At 51.2% G+C, this 12,595-nt stretch overlaps 1 protein-coding gene across 3 annotated transcripts in view; it reads right to left on the minus strand.

Moving 5' to 3' along the window:
- The window catches only part of LOC142055239 (tubulinyl-Tyr carboxypeptidase 2-like), a 60,495-nt gene that overhangs the window by 29,774 nt on the left and 18,126 nt on the right, over positions 1-12,595 (minus strand). For 2 of the 3 annotated variants that reach the window (XM_075088930.1, XM_075088934.1), the window contains one exon: positions 1,309-1,397. In XM_075088930.1, coding sequence (XP_074945031.1) covers positions 1,309-1,397 — 89 coding nt within the window. Of the gene's footprint in view, positions 1-1,308; positions 1,398-6,574; positions 6,947-12,595 lie in introns of those variants that run through there. The other variant, XM_075088935.1, reaches the window with a different exon arrangement.

Raw genomic sequence — 12,595 nt, forward strand, 5'->3', positions numbered from 1 at the left:
TCGCACCAGGATGCTCTGAACTGACTTAAATTACAGTTCAGAGTTCTCCAGAAATGAGGCTTTGCTTCCCTCCTGCCTTTAAAACCTCATTTATGAGGTCCTTTTGGAGTGCTCTGAACAAAGCATACAGCCTCTTTCAGCCCACAAAGGAAGCCCAGACCCTGTTCCCCAGCCCACGTTGAAGCTTTTCTGAACACAGATCCAAACCCCATGCCTAGGGCCTGCTCCTGCTATGTAGGAGAGTACAGAATTTCAAGACTGCGGGGCGGGGCGGTCAATAGAATTTTTGGAGCTCTGTGTCTCCTCTCCATCAGAACCCCACTGAGCAGTGAGCCTCTCATCCTGCCCAAGCGGCCAACATGCAGAAGAGAAACATGCCATCCCCCCGCAGAGAAGGCTGGTCCCAGCCTCCCTCCCCACAGCAGCTGCTGCGGCTCCAATCCCTGCTGCCGCCTTGATCCCAGCCAATACTCCCCAGCAGGCTAACCGCGCCTGCTATTTTTGGATGCTCTTCCAGCTGCCACCCATATCCTTTCTTAATCCTTACCAGGACTTTACATTCATTCCTCATCCCCATTGCTTCCCCACACACACATGTACACACAGAAAAGGAGAGTTTAGAAAAAAAGGAAATCAGCAGAGCAGCGTCTGGACCTGCAATCATCTCCTCCAGCGTTATCTGTCAGCAATGGAAATGGTTGTGTATTAGGCATGGGACAGCAATAGGGAAGATGGATAGATGTGTACATCTCTGATGAGCCCCCCCTGGCAAGATGCGACATCTGGAAGCAGGGATTCCTGTAGTCAGTTCCTGTGCCACAGGTAAGCCCGCCCACCTCAGAGTCAGGCCAGCTGCTTGTGCCTCAAACCCCAATGACAAGCACCCACTGCAAGCTGAGCGTGCAGGCAGTCCTCAGGGAGCCTGCAGGAGCTGCCAGGGCAATGGGAGAAAGGGTTCACCACACCACTGGCTCTCCCTTGGTCACTTTATGACAAGATGCCATGTTATTCCTCCAGGCTTCATAATCTGTTCATAATATTCTCATAAACCAACTTCAATAAGCATTTCTACTCCCACCATCATCACTTTGGTTAAATTCTTCAGTATCATTTAAAGTTAATTACACCTCCCAGAGGATTGCTGTGACAAGCTCAGTGCTGCAGGTGCGAGCACAAATCCTTAGAGGGATCCTTTCAACCCTGAATGATCCCAAGCCCTCAAGACCAGTGCCTCAGTAAAGACCCTGTTAATTCATGCTAGACATGAGCCAGCCTTCTCTCTGGAGACCGTGCACTGGAGAAGGATACTGCAGCATCTTCATGTAGGTCTGTATTGCCTGAAGCCATTCTGGGATCGACATGGAGAGCTTGTAGTTTGGCACCGGTGGCACTGAGGGCTAGACACAAGAAAAAAAAAAAAGATAGAGAGGTTAGACAGTTACCACTCCCTGGGGAGCGGGTAAGTGATTTACTTGGGCAGCAGCACGTGCTTAGTGCAACGCAACAGCGCAGATGGCTCAAACCCCATGTGAATTCAAGCATTGGGCAAAGTCAGCCCGATGCCAACGGGGCTGCCTGTGCACCAGAGCTGGCCCCATCTCTGCCGACATGGAAAGGCCAGGGCAGGTCCCTGCCACAGAAGGCTGCTCATCCCAGCCACCAACATCCCTCAGACACCACCCTATGTGGGCAGGCAGTCCAGCCCAGAAGGCAAGCACCTTCCTTCTAGCACAGGGCAGCCTAGATGAGCAGTCCCAGCACTGGCTCTGCTGTCCTCCCTCCCACCAGAAGCCATTCCAAGTCTAATTTTTGGTTACCTCTACCATGAGAGAAAGATAAAAGGAGACAAGGATCTCAGGGTGCATAATTTCCCCATCTGCTGCATGTCAGCAGCACAGTTGCTGGGCAGGGAGTGCGTGATACCTAGAAGACCACCTGGGACCCAGATATTTAATGATATTAAGACACTTAAAGATATAGACTGGCACTGTAATGGGATTTTTCCAAAATCCCATAAGACATCTGCTTGTGCCTAAGCACTTTAAGAAGCCAGGCCCTCAATCCATATTTAATCCCCATAGCTATGTGGCTCCTGAGCCTGTAACCTCGTAGGGAAGGTGCAGGGCCGTGTTCCAAGTCCCCTTATTTTAGGGGCGAGACTGCAAAATACAGCGGATGTTAAAGTGGGCAGAGTGGCTAAAAAGTTAGTACAATTCTCACAAATGTAGTGGAGGAAACAGTTCATTTAAATATTAATGCAGACCCAAAAAATCAGGAACCAGCAATTTGGGCAGCCACGATGCAAGGTGCAAAGGAGCATGCGCAGTGTCTGCGGGCTCATGACATCGTTACAATACTTAGAAGATCACGAAGTGAGATATCGCCCCTCTAAATACACTTCAAGTCAGTGATTACAGATAACAAAAGCAAGTTCAGGTGGTACAGGGCCATCTCTGCCTCACAGACTTTCCTCTCCAGTTCCCACCTCCACTAAGATGGAGGGATTCTGTGTTTGCTTTCAGAAAGCAAGCACTGATAATCCCAACACAACCAAAACCCAACACTTACTACATGTAGCTAGTTACTATAGCCAAGTAGTAAATACACCTCAGAGAAGGGAAAGAACCCAAAATAGGCACTCCTACATTACTGGCACACAGAAACAGCAAGGAGACAGATGGCCAGGCCTCCAGCACGCTGCCGCCATCCTCAGCACCACATGGGAGACAGCCACACACACACGGGTTTTCTCTCAGAAAAAGTGGGAGTTACAAGCGAGGTTCATTAACTCTTCTTAATCACAATTTCCACACTTAAGCTCTTCATTAGAGGCCATTTTTCAGTTCCACAAGGTCCTTCCACCCCGGCCCCTTTGGTCTGGACAAGCTATTCACCCATCCCTCTCAGCACTAAGGCAGGACTTGAGTCAACACACCAGATGGGGCTCAAATTTCAGGAGCAGCAAGTGGCTGAAAGAGGGAGTTAAGGCAGGCCTGTTAAATCCTTCCAAGGGTAGTCACTCCTGCTCTAATATAAACCCCCCTTTTCTTCAAAGATCAAAAAACTCTAGGAGCACATGTTGCACATACACAACACAACTTACCAAGGCAATGGAAGTCACAGCCAGCAAGAGGCCTGGCTGCTGCCGAGCTGACAGAGGGATAGCACCCCTTTCCCAGCCCTGCATAAAATGGAGGCCCCTGCCCTCACCCAGCTGTGGGACAGGACAGCATCCCATAGGGACCACACAAGTGGGGAATGACACGGCCCTTGCTGTAACCCACAGCAGCCACCCTCACCATGGGGTCGGGGTATTTCCCTGTCTCCAAGGAGGAGGATGATTGTGTCAGCCACTGGGATATGCTCGGATAAAGAGAACCAGGGTTTCCCCAACAGCTGACACGTATCCCATCACCAGTCTGTTAAAGTTACCTCAGCATGGCTGCCTAGCCACAAGGCACAAGTCCCTCCAGATCTCAGGCAACGAGGGAGAAGCGGCCACCTTCTCTGCATCTTCCCCTACACAGGCCAGCACGCTGCTCTCCTCTTTTGAGTGCTGGGAGGGCAGTATATGGCTCCATGCTGCCAGCCAGGCGGCAAAGAGCCACCCGCCACTCCTGCACCCTCCAAACAAAACCCACTTCCCCCCCCACCCCAAATTCCTGCCCCAGCTGCAGGAGCACTGATCCTGGGCACCCAGCCAGCACAGAGCAGAAACCAGGCCTGCACAATACCACAAGCAAAGGGAAGCGCGATGTTGTTGCGGTTGAGGCTGCAGCCCTCCAGCTACCGGCGTACATCCCAGCACAGCACCCAGGAGCTGGCAAGGTTTTGTAGCAGGAGCCCAGAGCTGTCAGGAGGAAATGCAGACACAGCACTACAGACCATGAATTTATAAAGTGAGTGAAATTCAGAGACCAGGCAGATAAAAAGACCTTGACCCAGTATCAGTATTTCCAAGCAGTGGCAGCTCCAGAGACAGCAGAGCCACTGCAGTGCAAGACCTTGTGGCAGAGCTGGAGACGGTCATCCTGTGGCTGGAATCACTGTAGTCTCAGCTCACTACACACATCCTCTGTGAAATCTGTGTTGCCTGACTCCACTGTGTCTCACTTAATGACCAGAAAGTATCTTTCTGCTAGCTCACCCTGCAAGTATGCTGTTACTTAGCGCACATGAAGCTGGCAGGCTAGAGCCCTCAAAGCTGGTGAGAGGTTTAATTCATTAAGATCTACAAGTACCTCCAAGACCACAGGCCATGTAAAGGATTGCACAGCCCTTCCAAACCAGGAGCCTGCACACTGCCTAGAGCTCAAATGAAAAGTCAGAGGTGGGGGGTACAACCAAGGGATGCCTCAGATTCCAAAATTGCCCCCCTTGCAATTTGAGGACAGATTTTTGTGAGGACCCTCCTTCCCAGGAGAGATGCAGCCCTGCACCCCTGCAGTTTGCATTTATTCCAGTAAGGAGAACCTCACCAATACTGTAAGAAGCTACTTACCACCCTGTGTGTATGATCACTGAGACTAATACCAAGATGATTAGAGCAATCAAGAGGAGCTTCTTGCAGAGGGGATGAAAACTCTCCCATCACTAGGGATTAAGAACAGATCAGATGCAAAAATGGAGCAGTTGTACACACCACTTGCTCAGCTTCCACTGACTACCAATGCAAGCGGATTACAAACCATCTTCTCACAGGCACAAGTTTCTTTTGTCACTCCCTGAACACCAGTACCTGACCTTTTGCAGGATGCCGCATACCCAGCAGCACAAGCCAATTAAAAAAGCTGTACCATCATTTAAGGAACAACTCTCCCCTCACATTCCTACTCTGACCCAGAAATTACCATCACAGCTTCAGCAACCCACTACCACTTTGTAGCAAACAAACATGCTCCTAATCTTCATTTGCTCACCTGAGCTTTGCTGGCCCTAATAAAGAGCAGGTGGTCCTCAAACTACTCTGACCCCAGAAGTCCCCTGTGACTAACTAGTAGCTCTTGCTGGCTAAGCCTGAGACATCAAGCCCTTCTACCCTTGAGGAAGTTAATCACCGCAACAGGGAGTTTGCTGCCAGACAGTGCTGGAGGAAAGCAGTACAACTCTTAGAGCACCTGCCACTGATCAGCAACTAGTAACTAACAGAACATTTTTCCTCCTACCCAGCTTTATCACATACCACACCAAGTCAGCCTCATGCTTCAGCACTGAGGAAGAAGCCATGGGTCATGCTCTCTGGGGTTTGCTGGTACGTTGGAGCCACTGATGTGTCTCTCACTAGATGCTTTTTCAGTCACTACAGCTATCGCCAGTAAAAGTTACATGCTTTGGAGCTGGGAAGTAAAGGAAGGAAATTAAGTCCAGCATGTGTTTTGCCATCTCCTAACACCAAACAAATCTGCAGACCGTTTAGACTAAACTGGTCATGCTGCTTAAACAAGTAGTTCTGCCCTCTCCCCGCCCCTGCCCCTTCACTTCTACCTCAAGCACTTGTGCAAGCATGAGACGAACCACACCAAGGAACTGCAGACAAACTCAGCATAACCAGATTATTCTTTAGCTGGATCTGCTCCCCCATCCAAACAAAGGCTGCTGCCAGCACGAGGGAAGCTGGGGAACGGAGAGAAAGAGATTGCTCCTTTTGCACTTATGCTCAACTAAATATTGCAGAAGAGAGATTAAAGGCCTTTTCAGCCTGCACCTTACTTGACAAGCACCTTTGCCAGACCACCCTACTCAATATACTTTCAGCTTCTCCATGCACAGATTTTTTCCTTTCTACCCTACATAAAGAACAAGCGTACGTATCACTGACAACCAGGACTGTGCCAACGCCAGCCCAACCATCTCACCCCAGCATGCAGAGGGGTTCAAATCCACACCAACTTCAGCGGTCAGCTCACATTAATGCTGCTTGGTGGGAGGAGCAAATCAAGCTCAAAGTCTGCCAAAACCAACAGCATTGAAGACACTGTGATCAGTAATGCAGTGCAGTGCTAAGAAGCCTTGGAACACCAGCAGACAACAACATTTTATTTGCTGGCTGAAGGAAAAAGGCTTGGGTCAGGCAGAGCTGTTTGGAGCTTGTACTGAGGAATGTACAAGACAAAAAGCATTTGGAATCTTTCCATGTCCTGGAAACGAAACGTCTGAGTTTTAAATCCCTTATTACATTTCAGGAGCAAGGCTGCATTTTAGGAAATGCCTGCGTTCCAAAGAGCCGAGCAAAACACGCTTTAAATTGCACAAAGCAATTCATTCAGTCCCTGAAGACTTCTTTTAATTCTTGTTTTCTGCTTTTTCCTCCCCAAGATAAAACCATAGTTTTCTTTCTACTTGTTCCCCAAGACATCAACTCCAGCTCCTAAGCATCCCACGCCCCTCTGTGTATTTCCAAGCAGCAGACACTCCAGCTTTCTTCTTGCTGCCCCTCGCAAGGGCCGAGAGCATCCTCAGGGTTGAGGCGCGACGCCCTCCTGCCTCCCCATCCTCCCAACGCCCGCACAACCCAGCAGCCGCAGCACTCCTGGCTTCGGGCGGACGGTGTGGGGGTGGGGTGGTGTCGCCTTACCCGAGCCAGGCGGGCGGCGCTCCGGATGGCCGCCGCCACGGCGCCGCCGTCGGGGTGCACCCGCTCCACGTGCCCCCACATCCGCTCCCAGGTCTGCCCGTCCATGGGGAAGCCGCTCTTGTTCACCAGGAAGAGCGACCCGCCGTCCCGCTGCTCCTCCTCCTCCGAGCCGCCGCCGCTCCCGCCGCCGCCGCCCGCCGCCCGCGGCTGGGCGCTCCGCGACCGGCCCCCCGCCTTACCCCCCGCCGCACGGCGGGTGCTCCCGGGGCCGCCGCTGCCCGTCATGGCCCCGCGGCCATGCCCGAGCCCGGGCGCGCAGCCGTGGGGACCGTTGCCGGGAAGTGCCCCGCGGCCTCGCCGCCGGCCGGACCCTATATATATAGATATATATATAAAAATATATATGTGTATGTGTATATTACGTGCGTGCAGAGAAGGCTAAGCGCGGGAACGGCCCCCTCCCTAGCGACGGGCACCCGCCCGCCCCGCAGCACGGCAGCTCGCCCGGCCCGGGCGCCCCGGCCCGGCCCCGCTCGCCCCTGCCCCAGCCCCGGCCGCGCTGGGGGCGCGCCCCGCGCCACGCTCCATGCCGCCGCGTTACCACACTACCAGCCGCCCGCCCGCCCTCGGCGCGCTCCCATTGGCCGCCGCAACAAAGAGGGGCGGGGCTCGGGCAGCGGGGCGATCCGTGACTGGCGGAGATGCTGGCTGAAGGCGCCCCCTGCCGGGCGGCCCGAGTCACCAGAGCCAGGCGGTGCAGTCCGAGCCCCTTTCTCCCGCCGCTGCCCGGCCTGGGGCTGCGGCTCTCCGCCCGCCGTGCCGTGCGACCCGGCCACCCGCTGCGTGAGGGGTCCTTAAAAATCAAACTCTTCATTGACGAGAGCTGGGCTGCTCGGTTCTTCCTAACGGAGCTGGAAAATTCATTGTTAAACACCGAGTGATGGCAGGGCTCCGTGGCTGCGGTCTCATAGCAGCCTCCCTTTGCCACGACGGCTCACAGGGTGGTGCTCGTCCTCCAGAGAAATATTTCCTGCTCTAGTGGTAGGAGCACTGGGCGCCTGACCACTGAATAAGAGGAAGGGTAGTTACAGTGCCGCCTTTCTCTGTTTTGCCACCACGCAGACTACCAGAGGGCCGGGTGAGTGGCCCGTGACTCGGAGCACAGCCCATTACTCAGGGTGTCTCACACTGTGCTACACGCAGTGGTAATGTCCTGCCTTGACCCCTGCCTCACACACCCGGACACACTGCTAACACCACAGAAACAATGGCATCTGGTCCTCCTCTGCCCACACCCGGTGGGATGGAGCTGTGTCAGAGAGCAATGGGGAACGTGTCTCCCCCAGGGCTTTGCGCAGCTGTGTTGGCCTTGCAGCACCTCCTGGGCGGGTGACTCCATGGCTGCAAGGCCATCTCCACCACTCATCTCAGTTCCCTGATGCTTATTCCCATACCCGGAGCAGGATGCTTTAGCTCTGTATATCAAGCGCAACAGCATCACCCTAACACAACTCCTAGAGCTAGAGGTGACTGCCCATCAGAAATAAATAGTGGTCTGACAAATGTTGTTCCCACCCCCTGCCCATGCGGCAGATACTGCCGCAGCCCTGCTCCGAGCCAGGCTGGGCGCGTACCTGTGCATCTCCTCAGCAGCTGCAACTACTGATTTTCAACTCTAACCATAAATAAATCTCTCCAGTGCCCTAATCAGCTTCCTGAAGGCTCTCGGGAGCCACGGGTATATGTTAAGATGCTAATCACTCTCTGCAGGAGTTGACATCTCTGTGAGTCCTACTGGTAATCCTCCCCGCACAGCATGCCTGAATCTCATCGTGAGGTTTAGCATAAGGGAGGCCGTAGAAAGGCTGTTCTATCAGTTAAAGCAAACCATGTGTTTCAGCTTACACAGTTTGCCCAGTCTTAGGTTTCAGCCCAGGAGACTTTGCTCTAGGGAGCCTCCTGCAGCTGAACATGGCGGCTCAGTGTGTAAATGGCTGTGCAATTTGGAGAAGAGGAGGCAAGGTCAGAGTGGGTTTAGAGCTGCTGTGAAGTCTTCACCCTCACTGCTATGTCCTGCATTTCCCTAATGATTAGGCAAACATCACAACTGGAGGGCAAATGTGCCCCCACTGCCTGCCTGAGCCAATGTGCACCCCCCGCTGGGTTTTGGAGCAGGATCTCAGGGGAAGCACGGTCTCTCTCTCCTTCTGGAGTGCAGATGAAGCTGCACATCAGCAAGATGTGGGAGCACCAAGATGAGCTCCAGATGGGAGCTGATGAAGCATGGAGACCCAGAGAGGCTGCAGATGGCTGCAGCCATGGAGGAGAGGGCTCTCGAGGAGCAGAGGGAGGCTCAGGCAAGGCAGAACGAGGAAAGGGAGACTGAGAAAGTCTGCAAGTCCACTGGAGCAGAGGCAGGGGATAGCTTGAAAGTCATTCAGGCCTGCATCTTAGGACTAATGGGACTGCACAGGTGGTGGCAGCCAAGGTGAGCAGCCCAGGGGCATGCTGCATTTGACAGAGTCTGGAGCATTGGAATTTCGCAGCAGAGTCATCAATCAAGGATGCTGATACACAAACCAGCAGTCACGTAAGCCCCAGAGCCTTGTTCACTGTCAGAATAGGCAACTGTGGTGAGGCTGCCACAGCCTTGCTCAGTGCTGCTCCACTGACCAGAGCAGCCAGGAACTCTCAGATCATGTTTTCCTCCACCCACTCACTCCTTAGACACCCTGAAAGCATGAAGACCAGAGTGATGCTACGTGCTTTGCAGTTCAAAGCCTTCTGCATCCACCATGCCAGGGCATGCTCTGCGCCAGAGGGAAGGAATTTTCCTGGCCAGGCAGGTAAGGGGCATGGCAAGGATGGGACACCATAGCCCTGTACCACAGCCCTGTCCATAGCAGCCCTTTGCAGCACCCAGACCCTTCCAATCAGAACTGAAGAAAAAAAATCTTACCAGCTCCTCCTTGATGCTCAGGCTGAAAAGGGACAAATTGAAATCCCAGAAGCCAGCCAGTGCCTCCAAGGCCAGCTGTGGGCTGAACAGGTAGGGTAGAAGTTAGCTGTGGTCCCGAAGCCAACAGCAACTTCAAAACCACAGCCTAAGGGAATAAACCCAGAGTCCCCAGGTTGCTACAGCTAAGGGAAAGCCTTAATTACACTCTTCCCAGCTACAAATTAGAGTAAAAATAGAAGAATGCTGCCTTGGTTTAGGTCAAGCCCTCCCCAGTATTAGTCATGAGCAGACATTCAAGACAAGGAAGAGCAGGGTGGGATATGCAGCATGTCCCCCTGCATACCCCCCAGCATTTGATGGCTTTCAGCTTGCGGGACCACCTAATTTTCATATCATAACTCAGCAGATCTTCCTTGTTACCCGCTCTGTTCCTGCTCTTCCTCCACCCTGCTGATGCTGCCCTTCCCCTTGCCCCCAGGCTGCTGCCCGGCCCCTGCTCCAGAATGCCAGTGTCTTTTGGTTTTGAATTCCAGTCACTTTGCATGGAGGTACCTTTCTAATGCTAGCTCTGAATAACACCTCAAACCTACAGTCTTGTTCCTAATGCAAAGCTTGTTGCTACCACAGCTGCTTTCTGGGTCAAAGGAACTAATTTGATCATAAAAATATGTAAGAGGGTTTTAACCTTCATTATTTCCAATTGCAGGCTAATTTAAATGCAGCATTCAAAAGGCCCTGCAGTGCAATTACACAACCAACTGCAGGAAAATTAATGGTTCTTAATTGTACCATGGTAGCAGGGTGATACAGCATTGTCACTTTTTTTCCCAGATATCTTCCCCAGAAGTGTCAATTCCATGCACCCTCCCCAAGGAATCCCACTAGCCCCTTCACCAGCAAACATCTTCTTGCGCACAGCAACAAATTCAGCCCTGCCGCGTAGCAAACCCTCACTGCCCTGTGATATTCCATATGTACAGAGCCGATTAATATATTTGGACTTATTTGGGAAAACACTTCCTCTATTACCCGTTGTTTGCAAGCTGCCCTTCTGGCTGGCTCAGTGCAGGTGCTAGGAGTGAGCAGGAGAAGGCTTCCCTGGCCCGCGGCTCCAGCCCAAACCAGGCTCAGGGCAGGGACCTGCTGGCTTTGATGGCAAATGGACCACTGGTGTGACGTGTGCCTGTGAGGTCTCATGTACTTTTTGCTTCTATCAGATAGGTGGAAGCTGGTGGCAGCATGATAGATCTGGACCTGGGCTGTTATCCAGGTTGGCAAAAGTGGATGCTAAGTGCTCCCCACTCAGTGAAGGTTCCTGTACCATCACTGATCATATGAGAGGCAAGTCGGTTACTGGTGGAGCAGGAAGTATGTCTAGTACCTCTGGCCGGCAGCAGTCAGTATAAAAGCCTGAAGCCTGGGTACCTTACAAGTATCCCCAGCTTGGGTGCACTCTTCTGCTAAAGCTGGGCCAGGTGCTCTTCATAGATTTTTCTGAATTTAGGAACCACTGTATGTCTGGAAAAGCAGCAGCTGTGTGAAATGGTTAATCCTACAAAGGTGCTTCAGGTTTGCAGAAGGTTAGGAGGAAAACACAGGTCGAAAAAGATTGCCTGCCATAAATGGATTGCATTATTGCTATGCAAATATTAGCCCATTTCCAGAAAAGACCACAGTGACCTCATATGATCCTCAAAAAGGAAAATAAAACTTGTTTGTTTGGGGCTTTTTCTCAAACTAGAAGTTACACTGGAATTAGGTTGTGTTAGTAATGAAATACAAAGTTAAACTGTGATAAGGATGCAACCATGGTAATATGAGAATGGCTGTTGATACAAGTTTGCAGGAGTGATTTGCGTAACTACTAAGAATGATAACTTTATGTGTTAATCAATTTACTAATCATTGGGGAAATAAATATGTAAAGTAGACTAAAAAAAAATAAAGCTATAAAAGGAATGCTAGAGGGTGTGCTTCTTTGGAGCTTTCCCCAAGGTAGCCTTTTCTGGAAACTCAACACACTATTTTGCAACAATCTAGCAGAAAAAACCAGTCATCAGCTGCTTTGGCTTTAGCAATGAAGAACATCAGCAATATCTTTTGATTTCTGCCTGAGCAAGAAGGAGAACTTCCTGCAGTAATTTTACTGCAGCAAATCATTACAGTGTTTATTTTAGATGGGTTTGTTTAACTGGGCTCTAATTGATCTCACGCTAATCCAATGGGCAAGATTTCCAATATTTAAAAAATCGAAGTGGCAGGAAAAGCCTATAAAACAGGCCTCCCCAAAACTGTTTTGCAAGTTTTCTTTTTCCACCCCTCATTGCAGGTCAGCATGTCCTACCTGGCCTAAGCCTTTGATAGCGAAATAGCCCTTTCTCTTCCATGCTTATTATAGCCACCTTGCTCGGATCTAGAACTGACAGCATCAGATACAGATGAAATTGTTGTTTCTTACTGGGACAGCATCAGCCTCCCTGTCGGCCTGCCTTACTCTTTCTGTCTTGTTCCAGGGTTTCAGTCCTAAATACTGATGAAGCTTGGGGAAATATTTACGTCAATACAGTTTGCTGCGAAGGTCTTACTTGCCAGCGTAGCACCATTTGGCTTCCACAGCACGCTCTGTTTATAAAAACAAGGAAACACTAATGTAACCTTACAGAAATTTCAGCAATCCATCTTTTTTGGACTAATTGCATCTTCTTTAACCTTCAGTCAGAGGGTAAACTGCCCAGCATGATCACATCTCTTCAGGGGAACTGCATAATGAAAGTATAGGTAGTAAAGAAAGGCAGTGGCTAAAAGAAATCTGTTACTCAGAAACAAGATATCTTTTCAGCAATTGTCAGCACATACAGCCCTTGTCACAGGAGAGCTGCTGGCGGTGGCACCACAGGTGAGATGCAGGGCTTAACCTCCACTGCCAAGTGAGCATCTGAGTCATCCCCGCCTGCGTGGAGAGCAGAGTGTATGGCAATAAACCCCCTGCCTGCTTAAGACTAGAAGCACAGTTGCTGGTGCTGTTTAGAAATTGATTAAGCAACATAGTTCTGTTATGAAAT

The sequence above is a fragment of the Phalacrocorax aristotelis genome, chromosome 3, assembly GCF_949628215.1.
Source record: "Phalacrocorax aristotelis chromosome 3, bGulAri2.1, whole genome shotgun sequence".
NCBI lineage: Eukaryota > Metazoa > Chordata > Aves > Suliformes > Phalacrocoracidae > Phalacrocorax > Phalacrocorax aristotelis.